Source organism: Cricetulus griseus, chromosome 3 (assembly GCF_003668045.3).
Source record: "Cricetulus griseus strain 17A/GY chromosome 3, alternate assembly CriGri-PICRH-1.0, whole genome shotgun sequence".
Lineage (NCBI taxonomy): Eukaryota > Metazoa > Chordata > Mammalia > Rodentia > Cricetidae > Cricetulus > Cricetulus griseus.
Window position 1 is genome coordinate 79,512,110 of NC_048596.1, and position 24,914 is coordinate 79,537,023.

Genomic DNA, 24,914 nt, shown 5'->3' on the forward strand with positions numbered 1-24,914 from the left:
TACTCATCTTTTATGGATACAATTTCTGTACCCAGGATCTAGCCTAAGCCAGTATAAATATCACAGATAGTCCTCAGAGAAATGAAATTGAACTCTCAGAATGTTTTCTTCCCATAAGAGCAGCCTCAAAGAATTGACAATCTGGGTTTTTCTATAAGTAATTATACAAAGAGATGAGAGAGAATCCCAAGTTCAGAAAGGCCAAAACACCTCTCGTTTCAGGAGCAAAGGAAGAAGAGGAAACTGTACAGAGTTCTGGATATCAGCAAAGATGTCTCCTTGAGTACTGAGCCCTGATTCCCACATATCAGGATGTCAGGAATGAAACCTCACAGAGGACAACAGCTAGCAGAAGGTGGTGGGATGAGCTTAAAGTTCACTTGGAGTTGGAAAGAACTTTCTCTCCTGCCAACAGAGTGGAGAGACCTTGCTATTCACGGAAAAACAGGCAAATTCCTTTGAAGAATCATGTCTCAATGAAGGAAGTACATTAACCACAGAATAAAGATCATTTTGCCCCAGTAAAATTCAAAAGAATGCAACAAAAAGATAAAAATTACTGAAAACACTTATATAGATCAGAGCAAAGTCTGGTATTTTTAAGGAACTACAACTAAATCAGACTCTTAACAGTGTGAAATTCATAATACCCACCAATCAGTCCAAATTACTAAATGCAATTGTTTCCATGACTTTGGCTCAGATCAAGTGAAAAATTACTAGTCTTTCAAATACGCATAACCCTTCATTAGTAGAAAAATCATTCATAAATTCAGACTGAGAGAAGCTAGAAAGATAGCTCAGTAGTTGGGAACACAAGTGCTGCTCCTCCGGTTCAGAGTTCAATTCCCATCACACACATTGGGTAGTTTGTAACCCCCTGTAACTCCAGCTTCAGGGGAACTGATGACCTCTCCTGCCCTCCAATAGTACCTTCACACACATCACACACAAACACAAACACACATACACATAACACATACACACAATTTTAACAATAAAAATAAATCTTTTTTTTAAAGAAAGAAAAAGACTGAAAAATGGCAATGGTAATGAAAGTATTAGCAAGGACATGAAAGAAACTACTATAAATACTATAAATCTATTCAGTAATATAAAGTCAAGTATAAGCAATAAAGGGAATGAGAATCTTTAAAAGACCCAGGAAAATCTGCCCACCTGTCCTGGGGTCCATTCTGTCTGTTGTCCCAGGGATGCTACAGTATCTATGGAGCTGAGGTCCAGCTGTTCCAACTCACTCTCATTGAGAGCCAGAGCAATGTGCCCCAAAGAGATGATGTGGTGTTGTTTCCAGTGGGAAGGCATGTCCCAAACCTTTAGGCAAGAGAAAAACAGACAGACCAGGCCAAATGTTAGTGACAGCACCTGCTATGGTCCATACTTAATATCCTCCCCAAATCCATCACTGAGACTTAATCCCAAATGTGATGGTTCTAGAAAATGGCTCCACCCTAAAAATGGAATTCCTGACCCTTATAAAAGATACCTTGAGAGCTACCTGCCCACTTCTACAGTACTGGGGCAAGATGCTGCAGGAAATGGTCACTAAGAGAAATTCACCCTCACTAGACATTGAATCTGTCAGTGCCTTAGACATGGACTTCTCAGCAACCAGGACTATAAGGAATAAACTCTGTTGTTTATAAGTAAAGAAAGGCAGTATTTGAAATAGACATAGAGTGAAACACACCCAGAGAGAGAAGAGAGAGAGAGAGAGAGAGAGAGAGAGAGAGAGAGAGAGAGAGAGAGAGCTTTTCATATCAGTTCATGCCAAAAGCTGTGCAGAGGTCGATAGCCTTTCACTGGGGAGTTCTAATTCTAGGAATTTAGCCTAAGAAAATTATGAGACCAGGGCTCAAGGCCACATGTTTAAACATGTAGAAAGGCTTAAATAGGGTTTGAATATGAAGCTTCCCCCCAAATCCCATGTGTTGAGGGCTTGGTTTCCAGCTTGTAGTGCTCCTAAGAGGTGGTTGGACCATGGGGCATTAACCCTATTCAGAGATTAATCCATTAATGAGTTCATAGCCAAATGGACTATTAAGATGTGAGGACTAGCTGGAAGAAGAAAGTCATATGGACACAAGCATTAGAAGGATACTGGAGAGCCTCTGTCTGTCTGTCTGTCTGTCTGTCATCATCACCCGCCTCCCCTGGCTGCTACAAGTGAGCACCTATACTTCATCATGCTCATGTTGTTTTACCTTGGACCCAAACCAAGACCCAGCTGACCATGAACTGAAGCCTCTGAAACCCAGAGCCCAAATAAGCCTTTCCTCCTTCTAAGTTGTCTTTGCTTGGGTACTTTGTCACAACAATGAAAAGCTGGCTGACATGAGGCATTTATAAAAAATTCAAAGAACCCAAAGCTTAATGACTAGCTAAATAAAGACCAGTCACAAAACACTCATGTATATTTATCTTTCTGATATAGAAAAACACATTGCTTGCAGAAAACAAGTTACTGAATAATGAGTGTGATATCTATCATTTTTGTAACAGATATATGTGAACCAAGCTATCTTGTATCTGCATGTTCTGAGAGCTGCAGACACAACCCATACATTAAAAATATTCTTTTAAAACTTCTGTCTGGGTCTGTAACTAGGGCTAAGTGGTAGAGTGCTTGCCTTGCTTGTGCAAGGCCCTGGTTGCTAGACCCAGCACCACCAAAAACACTGCAAGTAGACTAAAGGTTTGTCCTGCTGTAACCAGTGACTTAGGGGACACCCTAAGCAATTCTAACAACTACCTAAATGGAATTTACATTGTACTGTGTAGGGCAGGCTTTTTGCAAATACCGTACCATTTTACATAAGGAACTTAAGCATTCATGGATTTTAGTTCCAGTGAATGGCCTGTAATCAGCTTTCTATAGGAATTAAGGGTGACCACACATAGTACACATATGAAATCTATATATTTTCTAGCCATATATACAAATCTGTGACACTTCATATCTGGTCCAAAAATATCAATGATGCCTGGCAAAACATTATCACCAACTTTTTTCTTTATTGTTTTCTGACTTTTCTTGTATATCTGTGTGTCCTGTGTTCAAGTATAGTGAGTGAACAAATGCATGTATATACAAGGGCAAGTGGAAACCACAGGTCAACCTCAGATGTCTTTCTTCAGATGCCATACATCTTAAATAGTAAGTTAAACATTCTGCAGGGTCCCCTGCCCTTGCCTGAAGCTCACCATGCAAGCTGGTTGGTCATTAACCCCCAGGGGACCCCCTGCCTCCCCTTCCTAGCTCTGGGACTACAAGCATGCCCACCATGCCTGACTGGGGATTGAACCCAGGCCCTCTTGCTTGTATAAGAACCACATTGCCAATAGGACCACCTCTTCAGACATTTTTTTCAGACCTTTATGCTATAAGCTTGGGTTGTTTGCACAAAAATTAGAGATATAAATATCATTTTTGTTATGCCCAGATCACCGGGTCACCCAAAAGTCACCATGGAGTCCGCACTCATATGCAAAAGCCTTAATTCAAGCCTGACATTGGACTTTCCATCTGTCCAACACAGCAGCTGAGAACAGAGAGTGCCTAGCCCAGGTGGGGTAGGGTTTTTGTCATAGTAAAGATTGTCAGTAGGGGGATTTTGAGGGTTCAAGACCCTGATTGGCTGATATTTGTCCAGGGGTGTCTTGGTGAAAGGGAATGGGAGTGTGCTTAGGCTAAGTGACATCAGGTGAACCTGTCTACAATGGTTGGGACTGTAAGACCCCCGGAAAGCTCAGGCCCCCAGGATCTCAGCCCAGGACCGAAGTCACCCCAATCACCAGGCAGAGGCGAAAGCTTGATGCAAAGTACACGAGGTTTTATTATAGTTGTTTAAGGAGCTAACCCCATGTTAGCTCGGGTCTTTCATCCACCTGCCATGGTGGATGGCTAGAAAAGACAGCTCAAAGTGTCTGCATAGAGATCTTATAGGGCAGCGTAAGGGGAATGTCTAGGGATACGCACAGGCTCAGGATTGGTGTGCCTCCAGGCTTGGAGGGTTTGCCCTGTGTTGATTGGTCAACTGGTCGTTATGGCCCATAGGCCCTCCCAGGGTGGTTGCTACGCTCTGTGTGTCATTGTTGTGCACTTGTCCGTAAAGCACACCCAGAGCCGTAAAACATAGCACCACCAGCTAACTTCTGATTGGTTCCTTGCCACGAGGCAGGCATCTGACCTCTTAGTGACCAAGGCAATGTCAAACAAGCACATGTTCGGCTGTTATGGCTGCCGAAAGGGGCAGGCATCTGACCTTAGTGACTAAGACAAGGTCAGACAAGCACGTGTTCGGCTGTTATGGCTGCCGAAATGGGGAGCTGGTCCCTTCAGAACTTTAGGAATTTCCTTTGGAACATTAGGTACTTTTCCCTTGGATGGTCCATTCCTGGGTGGTGCTTAAATAGTCCCAGCTTGTGGTCTCTCTTAAAGTCAGGTGTTGCTCCAGGGTAAACCAAAACTTCAGCCTATTTTCTGGTTGGTCTCCACTGAACCTTGACATGGCAGCAGTGCAACCAAGCAGCAGGTGTGTACCAAGTTGCCCTGGCCCCCACAATTTTAACAACTTTTTTATCCCATGAGGGTTAAGGGACCACCAGCTCCCCATTTCAGCAGCCATAACAGCCGAACACTTGCTTGCCTGACCTTGTCTTGGTCACTAAGGTCAGATGCCTGCCCCTTTCCGCAGCCATAACAGCCGAACATGTGCTTGTCTGACCTTGTCTTAGTCACTAGGAGATTAGATACCTGACTCGTGGCAAGGAACCAATCAGAAGTTAGCTGGTAGTGTTATGCTTTATGGCTCTGGATGTGCTTTACGGACAAGTGCACAGCAATGACACACAGAGCGTAGCAACCACCCTGGGAGGGCCTATGGGCCATAACGACCAGTTGACCAATCAACACAGGGCAAACCCTCCAAGCCTGGAGGCACACCAATCCTGAGCCTGTGCGTACCCCTAGACACTCCCCTTACGCTGCCCTATAAGATCTCTATGCAGACGCTTCGAGTTGTCTTTTCTAGCCATCTACCATGGTGGGTAGATGAAAAGACCCGAGCTAACATGGGGTTAGCTCATTAAACAACTATAATAAAGCCTCGTGCACTTTGCATCAAGCTTTTGCCTCCGCTTGATGATTGGGGCGACTTCGGTCCTGGGCTGAGATCCTGGAGGCCTGAGCTTCCAGGGGTCTTACAAGAGTAACTGGGTTATTCTATGATCCCAACAGCTACAATGTTTTTGGAACTTTTGAGTGTGTATGTATGGTGCATGTGTGTATGTTCACATATGTGAGGGTACCTGTATGTGGAGGTGTGTGTGTGTGTGTGTGTGTGTGTGTGTGTGTGTGTGTGTGTGTGTGTGTGTGCGCCTGTGTGTGCCTGTAGAGCTCAAGGGTTGATATCAGGTGTCTTCCTCGATCTCTCTCCACTGATTAGAGAGAAGCAGAGTCTCTCGCTTGAACCTGAGCTCACCGGAGTGGCTTCTTGAGCTAAGTCAGATTGCTCCAGGCATCCCCCTATGTCTGCCTCCCAAGGGCTGGGATTACACTGGTCCCTCATGCAACCTGCTTTTACTTGAGTGCTAGGATTTCAAACTCCAGTCCTCATACTTTCAAGGAACATGATTTACCTACTGAGCCATTTTCCCAGCCCTTCAAAGGGATTTGTTTTTGTTTTTGTTTTTTGTTTTTGTTTCTCTGAGACTAGGCTTCTCTGTAGAGTCTTATCTCAAAGGTTCAGGCAGCTTAAAGGGCCCTGTGCTGTGTGGTCACGTCATGGCTACGTCACTCATTATGAGGCTTCCTAGGACCCAGTGCGCATGCGTGAGCTCCCCCTTTTAAACCCGCAGGTTAGTCTCCTCTCTCTCTTTTTCCTGTGGTCAACCTCTCTCTCTTCTCTCTTCCCCTCTTCTCTTCACTCACGCCCTCTGTCTCTCTTCTCTCTTACTCTCTGCCCTGCTCTGTTCTTCCATTTCTCTCTAGCGTGCACTACAATAAACTGGTTAATGTGCTCTCCATAGTCTATGTCCATCTCTCTCATCATTCTAATTTAAGCAAAAGAATAACACTATCTGACCAGGAACTCACTATGTAGATAGGCTGGCCTCAAACAGATCTGCCTGCCTCTGCCTCCCAGTGCTGGGATTAACTTTTTAAAATGACAATGACAAACTGCTTTCAGATAAATCTGCAGCAGCTGGGAGGCCAACAGCAGACAGCTGTTCCAAGAGGAGGAAACAAAGGCATTGTTCTTGCAAGCAGTTTAGGTCAGAATATGTAGAGAACTTGACTGGCTGAGACACAAATCATCTGTGTTCTGCCTTTGCCCTAGGACAGAGGCACTAACAGTTTGCCCATTTCTCAGATGAGAAAACCATGGTCACACCACTAAGAAGAGGCAGCAAAACGTCAACAAAATGATATAGGTGCAGGGCCTCAAGGGTCCGTAAGCAGAAAGGATGGGGCTGAATACTGGTGCTTGATGTTTTTCTATTGATGCTTCCGCCTTGCGGTGGGTTTACCTGGATTGCCTTCTCTTTCAGGGCCATCAGCTGAGGCCGGCTGAAACCCTTCACGGCCCCTAGCAACTCCACATTCCTGATAAAAGTGTCCTCCTCCATGCAGAGAAGGACCTCAGGGTCCCAGCAGGCATTGGCTTCAGCCAACTTGAAGATGTCATCTGAAGAGGGAGCCACAACTCCATGGCAACCTGAGGAATGTGTGTGATGCAGGGAAGTAACACAGGAAAGAGAAATGTGGGAAATGTTAGTTGCGTTCTTACACAGTAATCTTCACTAGCTGTATTCATTCATGAGAGGGTGGTGTAAGTGTTGACAGCAGGGAACAAAGGGCTCCTGCCTCTGCATTTCATGGTAATGACCTGGCCGTGCCCATCCACGAGACTTCAATGTATTGCAGCTGAGCAGGTGATATATGCCTATGATCTTAGTCACAGGAGCACAGAGTCAGAAGCATCTCCAGGGCTTACTGTCTACCTGACCTTGCCAAACCTGTGAGCTCCTGAGAGAGCCTGGGTTGCTGATAACCTTCCCTGGTGAGACCTAAACAAACGTCTACCCTTCCTTATAGGGTTTCAACACAAAGCCGTGTCAGTCCCAGCCAAATCCAACTTTGGGTAGCAAAGAGTTTATTGGGTTTGCTTACAGAGTATGGATGAGGGGTTCCTTCCAAGAGCATGGGTGACCATAAAGCAACCAAGCCACAAGGAAGTCTCACTCTGAATAAACAAGTGAGCAACAACTGCCAACCTTCACTGTCCCCATCACTATCGCTACCATGATAACAATGATCTCCTCATGCCAGGTACGAGTCTGTATTTACGAGGTAAAGATTATAAGAATGGTGACTCCTGGTAATCCTGGTACTCAGGAGGCTGAGGCAGGAGGATTGAAAGTTCAAGCCCAGCCTGGTCTCAAAAGCAGAAAGCAGAGGAAGAAATACTTTCTCATAATTTGCTCCATGCCAAGCCCTTTGGAGCCTGGGAGGTTTAAACTCATGAACCTTCACAGTGACCCACTGAGTCTACAATTCACATTACCCCACTTGAGAGGGTGAAACCTAAAGCACAGCTAGGCATGGTGTCTCTCACCTGTAACCCAAGCACTAGAGAGGCGGATGCAACAGGAATAGGAATTTGAGGCTGCCAGGATTACACAGTGAGCTATAAGCCACTGGGATACAGAGAGAAACCCTGTCTATTGAGAGAGAAAGGGGTGGGAAACCTGAGACACCGAGTCATAAGAGCTTAAAGAAAGTCAGTAAGTGACAAACTCAGAACTCAAATCCTACCAACCTGTACCATTTAGCTGCTAAGCTATGTTGATCCTTTAAAATAAGCCAAATTGAGGCTGTGGAGACAATAAAGTGCTCAATTAAGAGCACTAACTCTTTCAGAGAACCTGGGTTCAATTCCCAGTACCCATGTAGCAACTTAACAACCATCTGTGACCCTAGTTCCAAAGGATCCAGCGTCCTCTTCTGCTCACTGAAGGTACTACACATATGTGGTACATGCATGCATGCAGGCAAAATTCCCCATACACATAAAATAAAAATAAATAAATCTTTTTATAAAAAATTAGCTGAATCCAATGAAATGGATGTCACATGTTCACTTGACAAACCTTCAAGCCTGGCACCTGATTTCAAATACAGAGCTGTCATTCTTTGGCCTGTGGGTTTTGCTATTCTACTGCTGTACAAATATTTCATTCAGTTGCCTGAGGACACTCTGTTATGTCACAGAAAACAATGCTACCATAGATGCAGGGTCAGGTACCCTAGAATCACTCACCAAAGGTGGGGTCAAAGCTGGGGCTCTCATTACTACTGTTCCAAATAGACTCAAAGACAGCCCAGAGGAATTCTTTGGGGGGCAACACCCCAACCATCTTGGAAGCTGTTTGTTGTAGGATATCAGGAAACTGCAGTTAAAAGGGAAAAAATATGTGAGATGCATTTAAATCAGAGTTTAAACTGTAACACTACTTAATGCTTCAAGGTGGTTTTTTTCCTTCATAATAGCTTGTTGTATAAATCTAATCCCTCACCCAACTAATGTCATCTCTAATAAGGAATCCTACCAAAATGATACTTGACTTCCACAGCAATACAATTAATACTATATAACAGACACCCATCACTTTCCACTGCCAAAAATAAAGTGATAATAATTAATGCTAGGCTAGATGTAGAAGGCTGCGCATATGTGAGTTTTTCCGCACTGTGGTATGCCATCACCAAGAAATCTGATAATAATTACAAAAGATGTAAGTTTGGATACATCTTTGGCCTGATACTATTTTAATTTTTAGCTATTTATTATTTTTAAAAGGGGGCAACACTGGGGGCTGGCAAGAGGGCCTGGTGGTTAAGAGGACTTTCTGCTCTTGCCAAAGACCCAGGTTTTATTCCTAGCACCCACATTATAGCTCACAATTATCTGCAAAAACCCAAGTTCCAGGGGATCCAAACCCTCTTCTGACCTCCTCAGGCTCCAGGTATGCGAGTGACATATACCTAAACTCAGGGAAAATACTCATAGGCAGAGTGTTACATTTAAATTCTAGGTACAGGCTAGCAATGAGAAAGCTTCGGTGACCCCGGAGAAGGTATCAGTTCTCATATGGAAATAATCCACTTTGTTGATATTTGAGATATTATTAGGAATCCTGCCCATGAGACCAGAAAATGCATCAGGCATTCTCACATGGCCCTGCCTCACTGTTGCTTAGCCCTCAAACTGGAAGCCCCTTGCTGGGGCACCTCCCCTTTCAGAATTGGAGTCACAGGGCATGCCTGCAGTTCTCAACCCTGGACAGATGGAAGAAATGCCTACAACTATACAATCAGGCCTGAACTCCATAGACACTGACTCAAATAGACCAGTGTGGCGACCACTGCAGAGTCTCCTGGGGGATCTATCTATTTATCTCTATCTCCCTCCCTTGCTGCTCCCCCTCACAGGGTCTCCCTACATAGCCCAATTTGACCTGAAACTTGAGATACTTCTGCCTCAACCTCCAATGTGCTGGGACCACAAGCCAGTGCCACCAAGCCAGATCTCTGCAGTGCATTCTAATGTGCACTAAGGTTCTGCAACACTCTCACACACACTTCATAATCAATCATGCTTCAGTCAAGAGTGGACTACGGGTACAATAATGGTCCCACAAGTATGTGGTAATGCTATTGTTAAGCCGTTGTATAAAATGACAGCCAAGGGCCAGCAAGATGACTCACTGGGTTAAGGCATTTGATGCCAAGGCTGAGAACTGAATTCCATCTCTGGGATCTATAGGTGGGAGAAGAACTGATTCTCTGACCTACACACACACACACACACACACACACACACACACACACACACACACACACACACGAAAAAAGAAAGGAAGGAAGATCAATGTTTTTTTGGTTTTTGTTTGTTTGTTTGTGTTTGTTTGATTTTGAAAGGATGGCCAAGTCCTGCTTGATAATATTTTCAGTTGATGGACCACAACAGTGGGCCAAGAGATGATGCCATTGGTTGCTATCAGTTTGTGTGGTACATTCTAATCTATAGAGTTTGTTCAATGAGGGAATCACCTAAGGATGCATGTCTCCTATGCTTCCCCGTCCCTCTTAACTGTATTAACAGTATTTTTACTTTTTAAACATTTATTTATTTGTTTGTTTGGGGGATGCACTGGCATGGCACATATGCAGAGGTCAGAAGACAACTTTGGGGAGTCAGTTCTCTCCTTCTACCATGTAAGTCTCCAGGCTTAAGCTCAAGTCTTCAGCCTTGGCAACAAATGCCTTTCTCCAGTGTCCCTGGTAGTTATAGTTTTTTAAATGCAAAGTGAATAGCCAAATGCTTCAGATTTCTCATTTTCTAGTTTTACGAGGGATTTATATGCACACATGGTGGAGATTTCTGAAAGGAAGCTGAGGAATCTGGGAGTGGAGACTGCCTCTAACGGGGGCAGGGGGCTTGCTTTTCATCCAAGAGCCTCTGGGACATTCAGGATCTGTTTAACCAGAAGTATGTATATATCTTATTTTATTTTTAAAAGCATAGAGAATAATCCAACAAAGCACCCACATGCCCACACCGCCTGCAGCTTCAGAAATAAAACATCACAGACATAACTGACAGTCTCATCCCTCACCCTCCCACCTTGCTCCTTCCTAGAATTTGGCATAAACCATTCTCGTGTATATTGTTAAACCATTCTTGTTTTGCACATGCTCAAAATTAATTTAGCTAATATTTAATATTCATGTGCTGAGTATCCTACCACCATAATCATTTGCAGCACAGGGATTTTTATAACTCCATGCTGTTTCTGAGGTTTTACCATGTTGATAGAAGGCTTTTACAACCTCACAAGTGACTTTTTAAAGATCAGATCTGCATATAACACTTGTATATCTAGGGCTGGAGAGATGGCCCAGCCATTAAAGGCTAGGCTCACAACCAAAACACTTGTATGTCTAGTGCTTATGATTATATGTTTAGTCACCAAAAAGATGTTTTTTCTATGCCTGGACATATGTGCTGTGAGTATTGGCATTGAGTAGCAGGCGCTATGATCAGGTCCCACCAAGCAAGCTTCTGTGTGCAAGCATGGGTGTGAGAGTATTGGGTGTGGTCTGCCCTAGAACTGACTGCTACTCTCCACCTCCACAGAAGGAGATTTGCCTTTTCTGGTGGTGTGCCACTGTCCAGCCAAAGCTCTCAGGAGAATGAAATTCCTTTTCCTAAAATGTGAGCCCTGCACTGTGAGGAGAGCCATGAAAAGTCTCAGAAGACAACTTAGGATGCAGACAGAGAGAAACAACCCAATACTATTTGATGCCAGTGGAATTGTATGGCTCTGAGGTCACTGGGGTAATTAACCATGGTTGTTTTCTTGACTAGGTTAAGAATAGTCTAGATTATTGATGATCACCTTTGTGGGCTTGTAAGTTTTCAGAGGTGATTAGATCATGGGGTCATCTAATCAATAGGTCACTCCCTTGATGGATTCGTATCATGACAGTATTATTGGGAGGTGATGAAAAGGCAGTAGGGAGAATCTGGTTGGAGGAAGTAAGTCACTAAGGGCATATCCTTAAAGGTCATATACTGCCATGGTCTCTTCCTGTGTTTCTTTTGCCCTGCTTTCTATGTGCCAGGCATGAAGAGCAGCCTCCATCAAACACTCCTGCCACTGTGATGTTCTGCCCAAGCACACAGGGCCAACTGACCAACCCTCCAAAACCATGAATCTAAACAACTCCTTCCTTTTATGTTGGTCTTCCATGCATCTTGTTCACAGCTACAGAGGCACATTGCAGAGGATGGCAGACAGGTTCAGGCTTGTTTTGCATGCTGCTTGACTTCAACTTTCTTACTTTGCATCGAAATTCCACACAATATAGAGTCATTGTCTTATTATATGTGTGTGTATGCGTCTAACTATACCCCTCTGGGTGTATAACCTAGAATGGACATGTGTATAAGGTGTTCACAGATACAGAGTGCTGGATGAGAGACAATGACTGTACTGACCACATCTGTACGAGGATGGTCTAGATTTCATCTAGCTCCAAACTCAGTTACTTTTCTAGGCCTTGGATAATTTGTGATGAAGCTGGAAATATCTGAGCTGAGACTTGGTAGAAGTTTGGAGAACCACAGACTTCATCAGCAAACCTGATGGGTTATAACCAGTGACACTTTCTCTCCCTTTCAGATTCCTTCAGCCTTCTTCATATACTGCTCAGTGATACCTTTGTGGCAATCGTGTGCAATTCATTTCCTGAGAAAAATGCTAAGAAAGGTGCCAAGTCCTTTGTCGTCTCCAATGTCCAGTTCTGAGGTGGTCTAGGAAGAGATACAGAAGAAAAGTAAAAAGGCATCCATGGTGGGTATCTGATGCCCTTGCATCCCACCATCCTTCAAACCTAGAAAGGCTATCCATCAAGTCTTCTCACCTCTGACCAACAAACAAATGAACAAAAAAATAGGCATTTGGTAAGACTGACGGATCAGAATCATCCCTGAGGTTTTTGCTGGAACTACCAAGAGGCTCTTCCTTTTCTCTGGTGTCTCTCCCATGAAAGATACTAGAGGTCAGTCCTGTCATCACATGGAGAAAATGAGGGCCATACCAAGGCCTTCTGAGGAGGAATATATCCACAGCAACACCTCAAATGGTGATATATTCCTGGAGTTCCACCCATGGAATTCTCTACCCATTCTCTTCCTGAACTCATATAATCCCTACTTTCTTAGTCTGGATTGAATTCCCTAGTTTCTGTCACATAACACAGTGCCTCCTCCTACCCTTCTTCAACTAATTTATGACTAAATTGCCATAACTATCCTGTCTTATACAAACAACTTAAAAAAATCTACTGAACTTGGCACTGATCCAGAATCCACTTAGATAGATCATAAATTTCTACACTGAAATTTATCTTAGGTGACATCTCTAAAATAGATCAATCAAATTAGCACTGCAAGTCCTCCTTAAACTGGAAAAGGAGTTCCTATTCCTGTGTTTTTGGTTGGTTGGTTGGTTTTGAGATGGGTTTCCACTCTGTAGCCTTGACCTCTTAGCTCCAAATGTTGAAAATAAGAGTGTGCCGCCATGCCTGGCTCCCAATCCCCTTTACAAAGTGTTACCCCATGTAAGTTCCATGAAGGTGGTAACCAGGCCTGTCCTAAGAACCACTATCATCTCCATTCCCCTTAGATGGAAGCTGCTGCACACTCAGCACACATGTCACATACCGTCACGGATTCTTCACTCATGTCTGTCCCCATTCCACAGATGCAAATACTAAAACTGCAGAAAGATTAAGCAACTTTTCCCAGACCATACAATCAGAAAACGATAAAAACAAATGTTTTGGGAAGATTCACTTACACTTTAGATAATAGCAAATGCCTGTGACAGATGACTACTGTCAAACTATTTGTTCTCAAAATTCATTAACTAACTGAGACAGGAGGTTATGAGCTTGAGGCCAGCCTGGGCTACATAGTGAGTTAGTTCCAGGCCTGTCTCACCAACAACAACAAACTGAAAACAAAAGGAAAAAGGTGCTAAAGAGATGGATCGGCTGTTAAGAGCACTTTCTGCTCTTGAGAAGGGCCAGAGTTTGGATTCCAACACCCACATCAGGCTGTTCACAATCACCTGTAACTCTAGCTCCAAGGGATCCAACACCCTCTTCTGGAATCCATGGGCACCTGCGCTTCTCTCTCTCTCTCTCTCTCTCCCTCTCTCTCTCTCTCTCTCTCTCTCTCTCTCTCTCTCTCTCTCTCACACACACACACACACACACACCTAAAAATAAAAATAAATCATTTTTTACAAGCTGTCACCTCAGCACTTATTGATAGCATGGTACTATGGAAATGTCTGGTCCACAACAGGAAATTCTACATGAGAAATGCCAGTTCTTCTTGGCTATAAGGAGCTCACATTCACCTAGATCCAGGCTGCTGCTGATTCTTCTTCTTCTTCTTCTTCTTCTTCTTCTTCTTCTTCTTCTTCTTCTTCTTCTTCTTCTTCTTCTTCTTCTTCTTCTTCTTCTTCTTCTTCCTCTTCTTCTTCATCATCATCATCATCATCAATATCAGTATCTTTTTTTTCATTTTATTACAGTCATTTATTTATTGGGGGGCATATACCACAATAGGCATTTGGAGGTCTGAGGAAAATTTGAGGGAGTTAATTATTTCCTTCCACCAAATTATATGGGAAATCACATTCAGATCTTCAGCCTTAGTACCAAGCACCTTACTCCATGAGCCATCTCACCAGCCCATCATCTGATCTGTGTGTGTGTGTGTGTGTGTGTGGATTGATGTCATTTTATTATCTTTAATGCATACTTTCTTTTTATTTTATTAGTTCAAATTAGGAACAAGCTTGCTTCATATGTCAATCCCTTCTCCCTCTCCCTCTCCTCCCCCCCAATATCCCACCTGCCCCTAGCCATCCCCCCTTCACTCCCCAGGCAGGGTAAGGCCCTCAAAAGGGGCTCCCCAAAGTCTACCATATCATCCTGGGCCAGGCCTTGGCCCTTCCCCATGTGTCCAGGCCAAGAGAGCATCCCTTCACATGGGATAGGCTCTCAAAATCCCTTCTATCCATCATCTGGATCTTAACAACAACAGGAAATAATGTAGAAAAATAGAAATTCTCATTCACTGATGCTGAGTGTAATTGGGGAAACCTCTGTGAAAAACATCTTGATGATTTGTTGCAAAACCAAATATATCCTTAGCTTATGACCCAACACCTGAGCACTTCTACATTTACACAAGAATTTTGAAAACTTATGTCCCTAAAATATCTGCATACAAATGTTTATAGCAGTTTTAATTATAATGGCCAAAACTTGGAAGGCATGGAGGCCCTCCAGTTGGTGAATGGACAAATCATCCCAGATACCTCCAGATAGTGGGGTATTATTCAGGGCTAATGAAATGAACTATCATGCCATGAAAAGATAGGAAGAAAACTTATGTGAATATTATTAGGTGAAAGGAGCCTATTTGAAATGGCTAAATATGGCGTGTTCCTTCTACATGACCATCAGAGAAGACAAAGCTATCAGTGGTGACCAGAGGCAAGGGGATGGGGCATTGACTAGGCAGAGCAGAGGCCAGTAGAATAGAAAAATATTAAACATGCTTTTTGGTATTTTGTAATTTTTACATTCTGGGGAGCACAGGCTATGGTACATGTATGAAATCTTAAGATAGCTTACAGGAATCCATTATCTCCCTTCACCATGTGGGTTCCAGGGACTGAATTCAGGTCATCTGACTACAGGGTTTCTCTTTGTAGTCCTTGCTGTCCTGGAACTCATTCTGTATTCCAGGTTGGCATCGAACTCAGAGATCTACCTGCCTTTGCTTGCTGAGTGCTAGGATTAATGGAATGTGCTACCACCATCCTACTCAATATGATATTTTAATGAGGAATATGATATCACATATTTGTCCAAACCTAGCGAAAAATATATACCAGGAGTGAGACCTCGTATAAGCACTGGACCTTGGGTGCTAACATCAACAATGATATTAATTTGATTAGGATAAATACACAGTGCATGGATTAGGATAGATACACCTGGTAGGGAATGATGCAATATGGAAGCCATGCATGAGGAGCTGGTGAGCAGAGGAGTCTCTACCTTCCTCTCAATTGGTCTATGAACCGAAAACTACTCTTGCCAGGTATGGTGATACATGCCTACAATCCTGGCAATCAAGAGGTAGACACAAGAGGATCAATTCGAGACTAGACTGGACTCCATAACTCAAGTCCATCTGGAACTACATAGAAATAGCCTGTCTCAAAATAACAAGGACTGAGGATGTAGCCCAGTGGTAGAGCACTTGCCTAACATGAACAAAGCACTGGATTCTATCCCCAGCATTCAGAAAGAAATTTCCTAAATAATGCAATATCAATTTATTACATTTTAAGTGTCATATCTTGTGATTATGTGTTCCTGTATGAGATGCCTGCGCATACATGTGCACATGTGTGTGAAGACCAGAGGACAAACTTGGGTGTTAGTCCTCAGAAGGTAATCACCTCTTGTCATTTTGAGACAGGGTCTCTCATTGGCCTGCAACTCACCCAGGTTGGGATGGCCAGTGAGAGCCCCATTTCTCCAGGGCTGGGATTACAGATACACATCACCACATCTGGCTCTTTTTGTTTTGTTTTTGTTTTTGTTTCCCAGGGAGGGTTTCTCTGTGTAGCTTTGGAACCTGTCCTGGAACTCTCTCTCCATAAACTAGACTGACCTCAAATTCACGGAGATCTGCCTGCCTCTGCCCCTGCCCCCAAGGGCAGAGATTAAAGCTGTGCACCACCGCTGTCCGGTTCACACCTGGCTTTTTTACATGCTTCCTGGAGACTGGACTCAGGTCTCATGCTTGGGCAGCAAGCACTTTACCAATGAGCCATCTCTTTAGCCCTGAAAGTGCCATCTTTTCAACTCTCCCTTCTCTAAACACCAAGATGAGTTGGTGATGACCACACGAGGCCTGCTGCCAGCTACATCTGTTCCCTCTTGACAGGGAATCTGAAGCCCAAAGGAGAAAGGCCACATATTCAGAGTCAGTGACAGTTCTCATCCTAGCCTGGTAGTCTCTGTGGAAGCAGCCAAGCCAGGCCACTCTCACCCAGCCTGCCACACCCCCACAGCCCAGCAGGCCCTCCTTACCCCCACTGCTCCAGAAGCCTGAACCTCACTGCAGCCTTCTGCTCAGAGCTGAGAGCTGTGCAGCCTCTGAGGCCATGCAGAGTGGTAGCCCAGGCTCTGGGTGAGATCCCTCTCTCAATGAAGGTGGCTGGCAAATGGCACAGGAGTTTCCCCACAATGTCCACAGTGTACTCATCCGAGATGACACCATCCTGAAACCAACAACCATCTGGGGTCAAGCTCATGACCTGTTGAGGACATTCCCCATCCCCCAAATCTACAAAATTTTCTGGATCAGAATTGCCTACTTTGTCATAGGCCACCAAAGATGGTACTGAGTCTGGTCCCCACCCACTGAGGGAAGCAGGCCTCAGGTCCTTGGGAGCCCCCAGCTCAGCACATGCTTGGCACTCAGTAAATGGAGACTGTTGCCATTGTTACTGTTCTAGGGATACTGTGTATTTGATAACCAAGATCAGGACACACCCCCTCAATGGTAGAGCACTTGTCCAGGATGCACAAGGCCTTGGGCTCAGCAGCCACATCTTGGTATGACAGAGGAAGTGGCACCTGAGCCTCCAGAGATCTCTCTCAAAATGGTAAACACAGCATGTGTGTATGTTTGCTGTGGGTCAGGGACTGCACTGTTACTTAGTCCCTTCCATCATCATAGGACCTGTAAGTGCCAACCATTCATACTCAGTAGAGATAAAGAGACTTCCTGGTTCCAAGTATTCTGTCTGGGGCCCTGATGTTCAGCAATGCATTGCCACTTTATGTCCACAAGAGCTGCAGAATGAGGAAGCTTTTGCACCCACTTTACACATGAGGATGCTGACATGGAGGAGAGGAAGGGCTTGCTAAAGCCACAGAACCAGTTGCTGGCAAGGCTTGAAAAGAACCCAGTCCTCCACAGTAGCTGTCCAGCATTCTCTCTCTGAGATGGAAGTCTCCAGAACCAATGGCCAAGATCACCCCAAATAATAATTTCGGAGCCAGCTTTGAGACTCACAAGTCAGACTCCTAATATGTTCTCTTACCAGACACTGTTGCACCTTCCTGATGACCAAACTCCTTTTATGGGAATCTAAGACCAAGGTGTCCAAGTGCCTCTTCCCCAGGCTGATCAGAAAACGCACACAGCGAGAGGTGGTAACTGAAGCCAGAAAGCGGGACCTACAGAGAGACCAGAGGATGAAGGATCTGTTATGCACTGTCCCCTGAGACTAGAGGCAACAAAAGCACTGGACACCACCCCCAAGGACCTCCTATAAGCAAGAACACTCCCACAGATACACCTTGTGTCTGAAAGCAAGTCTCCTACCTATCACACTCCAATTAGAGTCTATGTGAAACAGTGTCTACTCAGAGCTCAGAAGTAATCCCAGAATCTCAGGTCCTGAGATGTCTAAGGCATTCTCTACCCTGCCTCTGGTTCCTTAACAAAACCCAGGGGGAAAGAATAGCAGACTCTAGGAACCCTACTGATCTGGTGGATGAGTCAGAAAAGGTCCCAATGCTCACTTACGGGAGGGTAGCCAAGAGGAATGGTGGCAAGGAGGACCTTGAAACTTCCCAGTATTTCCATGCCAAACAATTGATCTGCAAGGTAAACACTGGGAACTTACACAAACAATAATGAAATCAAACACAGACAATGCCCCATAAGCATCCATTTATGTAACAGAGTGCCTCACGTTGTAGGTACCACTTCTTTGACCACTAGTAGCTGAGGAAACTGAGACAATAATAAGATGAATATATACATTTAAGTATGAGAACCATTTCATTTATGACTGCAAAAGAGTGATATAGCATCTTAACGTCTTTCGGCAGGTAGTCAAACATCTGGCATGTGAATAGAACAGAATATTATGCTACTGTGTGTGTGTGTTTCATTTTTCACTATATTTATTCATTTATGTATTGAGAAAGTGTGCCACAGCGTGCATTTAGAGGACAGAAGACAGCTTTCAGAAGTCTGTTCTCTTTTTCCATCATGTGTGTCGCAGGGAGTTTAAACTCAGGTGTCCAGACTTGACAGCAAGCACCTTTACCTGCCAAGTCATCTTTTTGGCCCTTATGTAAGTATTTTGATTTAATAACATAGATTTATATAGTGACACGATGCTTGTACATGGAGAGAGAAGAAATTGTTATGAGTTCATGTATTTTTATGTCACATGTATTGTAAGGCACACAGAGGTCTTTGTGCTCATAGATAAGAGCTAAGGGAACCTACAATGAGATCTGCCCAGAAAGCTGGGAGAGGGCATGTTTTTTATATCTGTTCTAGACAGTTCAGTATTATATCTATATGAACCTACTATAAATATCTTTAGACACCACAGTCAATCCAGGCCTAGCCCTGGCATTGGGAAAGAGCTAGAAGCAGGAAAGTATCCAGGGGTACCTGATTTGGTGAAAGCATGGAGAAGTTGTTCTCAAAATACTGGTAGTGGGCCAGGAAGACATGGGCATTCATGGCATCAATGTGTGAGCACTGCATACCTTTCACCAGTTGTCCAGCACTGGGAAACAAAACGAGGACCTCTGAGAAGGGGGTAAGGAGCAAAGAAGAAAGGAGCCAAAGAAGGCATGCTTCACCCAACACGAGCTGAGCACTAAATAGCCCTAAGTCATGATTTCTAATGTCCTTGTAGGCTCTGGATTTCAGTTTTTGGCCCTCAAAGGTATTATTTTGGGAGATTCTAGGAACAGGAAATGGGGCAGAAATAGAAGTAGGTCACTGTGGCAGGTCCTTGGGAATATTGCTACTTGTCTCCCTCTCTGTGTCCTGGTCCACCATGATGTGGACTGCTGTGCTCCACTCTGCCCTCCCTATCATGTGGACAGAAGCCTTTGAAATTGTAAGCTAAGACAAAACTATTCCTCCTTTAAGTTGCTTTTTAAAAACTGTTTATTCCATTTAGTGTGTATGCTTCTGTGTGTGTGTGTGTGTGTGTGTGTGTGTGTGTGTGTGTGTGTGTGTGCATGCGCGCGCGCGCACGCGCACGCGCATGCACACATGCCTACATATATGACACACATGTGGAGGCCAGAGGACAGCTTTCAGGACTTGGTTCTCTTCTTCTGCCACTTAGTCATGTGGCTTGAACTCAAGTCATCAGGCTAGTAGCAAGCGCCTTAACCTACTGAGCCATCTCACTGGCCCTCAGTTGTATTTTTTTTTTTTTTTTTTGGTGTTTTCCCACAGCTCAGCAGGTGCTGTTCAGAAATCAGGCTTCCCTACAGAAGGCTTCAATGGGCTATTCAGGTCAGGCTGTCACATTGCCCTACCTCAGGATCTCCTCCGGCCTTTCTGTGGTCTTCCCCAGAAGCTCATACAGGAACAAGGCCTGAGACAAGAGAGAACAGACGGCAGTGGTGAGGCCCAGCGCACTGAGGCCCTGTGGGGAACACATACTGTGATCTCATCTTTCAGAGGGAGGAACAGGTTGAACACGGAATGTCACTGAACCAAGGCCCTCCAACCACCAAGTGACTGGACTCGAATTTGAAGTAATGTCAGGAGCAGTCTCAGAGCACAGCCTGCCACACTCCAGGTGATTCTCCATGCTCTATAGCAGTGGTTCTCATCCTCTGGTCGTGACCCCTTTGGAGTTGAATGATCCTTTCATGAGAGTCACCTAAGAACACTTGCATATCAGATGTTTACATTGTGGTTCATAAATGTAGCAAAACAGTTATTCAGTAGCAACAAAAATAATTTCATTATTGGGGTTCATCGCAGAATAAGAAAGTGCGTTAAAGGGCCGCAGCATTAGGAAGGCTGAGTGAGGAGCAGAAGCATAGAGTGGCAGGATTGGAGTCTTACTACCTTAGATGCATGAGGCTGCTGCCCTGTGAAGGACTCCTTGTGGTCCCTCTTTGTGTGCCCATCTGCTAGTCCTCAACTGGAACAGCAACAATGATGCGACCAACATGGACCAGAAAGTAACATCAATAAAGGAGCTCATGCCCACAGCAAACACTCCCCTCAAGACCTCCCAGATGAGCACTCTACAATGCTAGAGCGTAGGCAGGGGAGTCATTTGTTTTAAGGAATGAAATTTTACAGAATACCTAACTTGCAGAAGCGATCAAGTGCGACATTTGTCTATTTTATAGACTCTAAAACTTTGAACGTAATTCCCCAAACGCAGTAAATTATGAGCTAGAGTTAGACAGAGGCTTCTGGTATGTGACAGCTGAGGGCCTCGAAGTTTCATAAAGACAAAAAAAAAAAAAAAAAAAATCCAGGGAGTGGAGAGGCATTCCAGGTGCTCTGTGTACAGCCCCTGGGGTTTCCAAGGACAGTAGGCCTGGGAATGCTCTCACAGGAACAATCTCAGTAGGTGAAAACTCCATTGGCCCAGCTGCTAGGACAAAAGTACCTTGAGGTCATCTACAGAAGTATGAATTTCCAAACTAAAACAAGCATTCTAGCTGCTGAACCTACCAGTGGTATGTCACATGGCAATGGAATGCTGTAACACTGTTTAGCCTCGTGAAAGACCCCACAGAAGAGCCCTGCTGTTTTGTTCACTTCCACATTCTTGGTTCCTGAGTGTCTGGAAGTGTTGTAAGTCTGTGCTTGATAAACATTTCCAGAGCCTAGAGAGATGGCTCCATGGGTAACATGCTTTTCACACAGCATGAAGACCTGAGCTTTTATCTCCCAAACCCATGTAAAAACTGTAATCCCTGTTCCTCTGTGGAGAGATGGAAGGCAGGGACAGGGAAACCCCTGCCAACTCCTAGGCCAGTGTACTGGGTGATTTTGTGTGTCAACTTGACACAAGCTAGAGTCATCAGAGAAGAAGGAGCCTCAGCTGAGGAAATGTCACCTTGAGATCCAGCTGTAAGGCATTTTCTCAGTGATCAACATGGAGTGCTCACCCCATGGTGAGTGTTGCCATCCCTGGACTGTCATCCTGGGTTCCATAAGAAGGTGGGTTGAGCAAGCCATGGGGAACAAGCCAGTAAGTAGCACCCCTCCATGGCCTCTGCATCAGCTCCTGCCTCCAGGATTCTGCCCAGTTTGAGTTGCTGCCATAACTTTCTTCAGTGATGAACACCAATGCTGAACTGTAAGCCAAATAAACCCTTTTCTCCCCAACTTGCTTTTTGGTCATGGTTAGAAACCCTAACTAAAACAGCCAGATAGCTTGGAGTATGCCTCTGTGAACAAGAGACCTTGTCTCAAGAAAGATGGAAGATGAGGACTAATACTCAGGGTTGTCCTCTGACCACTACATACACAACACACACACACACACACACACACACACACACACACACACACACACACACACATTTCAGAAGTGATCGCTGGGCTCAGTCAATAAAGCACTTTCCACACACGCATGAGGACATGGGCTTGGTTCCCAGAACCCACAAAAAGAAGCAAGGTTTGGTTACACTGGTGGTATAAAGACAGGGAGAATCCCTAGGGCTCCCTGAACAGCCAGTCTAGCTGAATCAGCAAGTTCTAGGTTAGAGCTGAGAGACTCTGTCTCAAAAAGCCATGTAAAAGGTGACCAAGAAAGGCACCTGAGGTTGACTTCTGGCATCCACACACAAGTACACACACACACACACACACACACACACACACACACACACACACACACACACGCAAAATAAATCACTTCAGAAGCAAATGAAAATGAAAGTGACTAACTCAACAGAAAGTCAGGGAAGGGCCAGGTATCAGTCCCAATAGCATCATCCTTTCCCAGCACCCTGGATGCTGGCACTATCTAACCATAAATGTAGTGGTAGGTGACATTTACAGCATGCTGCTCTTGCTGGCTGTTACAATCGTTGCCCGTAATCATCCTCATTTTGCACATAAAAACACCTGAGGCCATGTTGGAAGTCACTTCCCCACAGCTAATAAATAGCAGTCAGAATTCATCTTCACACTTTGTCTAATAACTTCTTACCACGCACTACTTTGCTTCCTGGGCTCAATTACAAAAATAAAGTGTCTGTATCAATCTGACCCTAAACAGATCATTCCCATAAAGACAAGGAGAAGTGCATGTCCAAAGTTGATCATGTAACTCAGCAGAAATGCTCTCACCTGTTACGTGGGAGGCCCTGGCTTCCATTCTCGACACCACAGAAAGAAAGTGATCTGTGAGCACTTTAGTCCTACCTGGCTCCTTCGAAGCTCCTTTTCCTTCAGGACTGTAGTGTTGAACTGGGTTTCTTTCCACAAATCATAGAGAGAGACTTCCTTAAAGAGAGCTCTTGGCATCTCTGCAATGCCTGAAGCAGGTGCATCTTCTGTTTCCATCAGCTGCCGAAATTGAGAGGAAAGAGAGTGGGGAGCCTGAATTCTGAGTGTATCTAGACACTACTTCCTAGGCCATAAAATTTCCTTGACCTGCTCAGCAACCACATGAAATAGGAACTGTTGTCATCCCCCATTTTACAGGTGGTCAAACTGAGGCTTAAAAGTAGTGAGTTGAAACCTGGCCAATGTGACTCAAACCTGAGTCTTTGTCACCATCAACCCACCGTTAGAGATGGAATATGAACGGCCCATCTGGATAGCTCATGTTTTGAAAACTAGCTCCCACAGATAGTAGTGCTACTCTGGGGGAGTTGTGGGAACTTTAAGAGATGGGAGCCTAGCTAGTCGAAGTGGTTCAGTAGGGGAGAGACCTTTGGGAACAGTTTCCTGTCTTGCTTTCTGCTTTCTGACCAGACATGAAATGAACAGCTCTTCCCAGCCACACTTCCACTGCCATGATGCTTTGTCAAAGCACATGGGGCCAAACCACCATGAACTGACACGCTGAACCCATCCTTCCTACCAAAAACTGAGTAATATACCCATAGTCTATTTTAACCACAGCCACTACTTCATAAAGCCTTCGTGTTTTCAAAAACCTAGGATTTGGTTTCTTAGCAGATTTTTTAATTGGACACAGTAGACAGGGTGGGACAAAATGCTCCAAAGATCAACACAATGGGCCCAAAGCACTCTATGAACTTCAGGATTCAAACGAACGTTTAAAATGTTTTTAGAGCCAACTGTGATGGATGGTGTGTGCCTGTAAGGCAGAAGGGTAGAGTCCAAGGCCAGCCTCAGCACCACATAGATCCCACCTTAAAAATAATCATTATCATCTGAAATCCAGTCTAGAAGCTTGGTCTGAGAAAAGTCTTCCATATCAGACTGGCTAGGAAAGCAACAAGGTCTGAGGAGAGTGTAGTGTGGTCAAAGGCACTCTGTCTGCAAGGGTAGACGCAGCGCCAGGGGCTACATGTTCTGGCTTCAGAACATCCCACACACCAACTGACACTATAACCCCAGCCAAAATAAACAGCCTAAAGTCAGTGTATTCAGAGACTCTGGAAACCACATCCCCTGTAATCCATGTGGCTGAGAACTAGACAGCTACCTTGCTGAGGATGCCTTGCTGCTGGACAGGTGACAAATCAGACACATGCTGGGAAACAGGGCTTCTCAGGACCTGCCAGAGATCCTTGTGGTCCATGTGGTAGAAGGCTTGTGTGCTGACCCCTGCCAGCAGCACACCCATCTGGCTGATGTTGTAGAAGGACAGCACCTAGCAGAGAAACAGTCATGAGAACCAGGTTCTCTCAAACATTTACTAGGCCAACCTGATGCAGGGACTGGGATGGGTGACAGCCAAGGGGCCTGATGGGGAGCAATGTGGACTCTGCACACATGGACCTTCCTTCCTTTAATCAGGAAAGAGAGTTAAATACCAAAAAATGAGGCTGTGGTGAGCTCTCAGGTGGGGACTGCTATTCTTCCTAAGCCCATAGTGAATAATAATAATAATAATAATAATAATAATAATAATAATAATAATAATAATAATAATAAGAGTGGCAGCCCTTGAGCCATTGATGGGCTTTGGGAGTTTGGTATTTGACAATAGGGAAGAGATCAGCCTCTCTGTCCAGGACAGGGATGGAATGCAACAACCTCCCTCTACTACCTGGAATTATTTACATAGAAAATTTGCCTCATGGACCCCAGAACCTCAATCAAGGTCCAGAAAAGCTAAGGTCTTCAGAGCCTCAAAAAGAAGTCACCATGAACCTAGAGGAACAAGACAAATGTCAGCCTTGAGTACAAGAGTGAACATAAGTAAACCATGGTTGT

General features: G+C 44.5%; 1 protein-coding gene across 1 annotated transcript in view; it reads right to left on the minus strand.

Moving 5' to 3' along the window:
• Otoa (otoancorin) overlaps positions 1 to 24,914 on the minus strand; it is a 71,711-nt gene that overhangs the window by 13,828 nt on the left and 32,969 nt on the right. Inside the window, exons 13-23 of the mRNA XM_027410351.2 lie at positions 24,181 to 24,348; positions 22,926 to 23,069; positions 20,060 to 20,118; positions 19,173 to 19,290; positions 18,288 to 18,361; positions 17,800 to 17,935; positions 16,781 to 16,971; positions 12,311 to 12,404; positions 8,346 to 8,475; positions 6,553 to 6,740; positions 1,180 to 1,335 (exon numbers count right to left, since the gene is read on the minus strand). Of these exons, the coding sequence (XP_027266152.1) occupies positions 1,180 to 1,335; positions 6,553 to 6,740; positions 8,346 to 8,475; positions 12,311 to 12,404; positions 16,781 to 16,971; positions 17,800 to 17,935; positions 18,288 to 18,361; positions 19,173 to 19,290; positions 20,060 to 20,118; positions 22,926 to 23,069; positions 24,181 to 24,348 (1,458 nt within the window). The remainder of the gene's footprint in view (positions 1 to 1,179; positions 1,336 to 6,552; positions 6,741 to 8,345; positions 8,476 to 12,310; positions 12,405 to 16,780; positions 16,972 to 17,799; positions 17,936 to 18,287; positions 18,362 to 19,172; positions 19,291 to 20,059; positions 20,119 to 22,925; positions 23,070 to 24,180; positions 24,349 to 24,914) is intronic.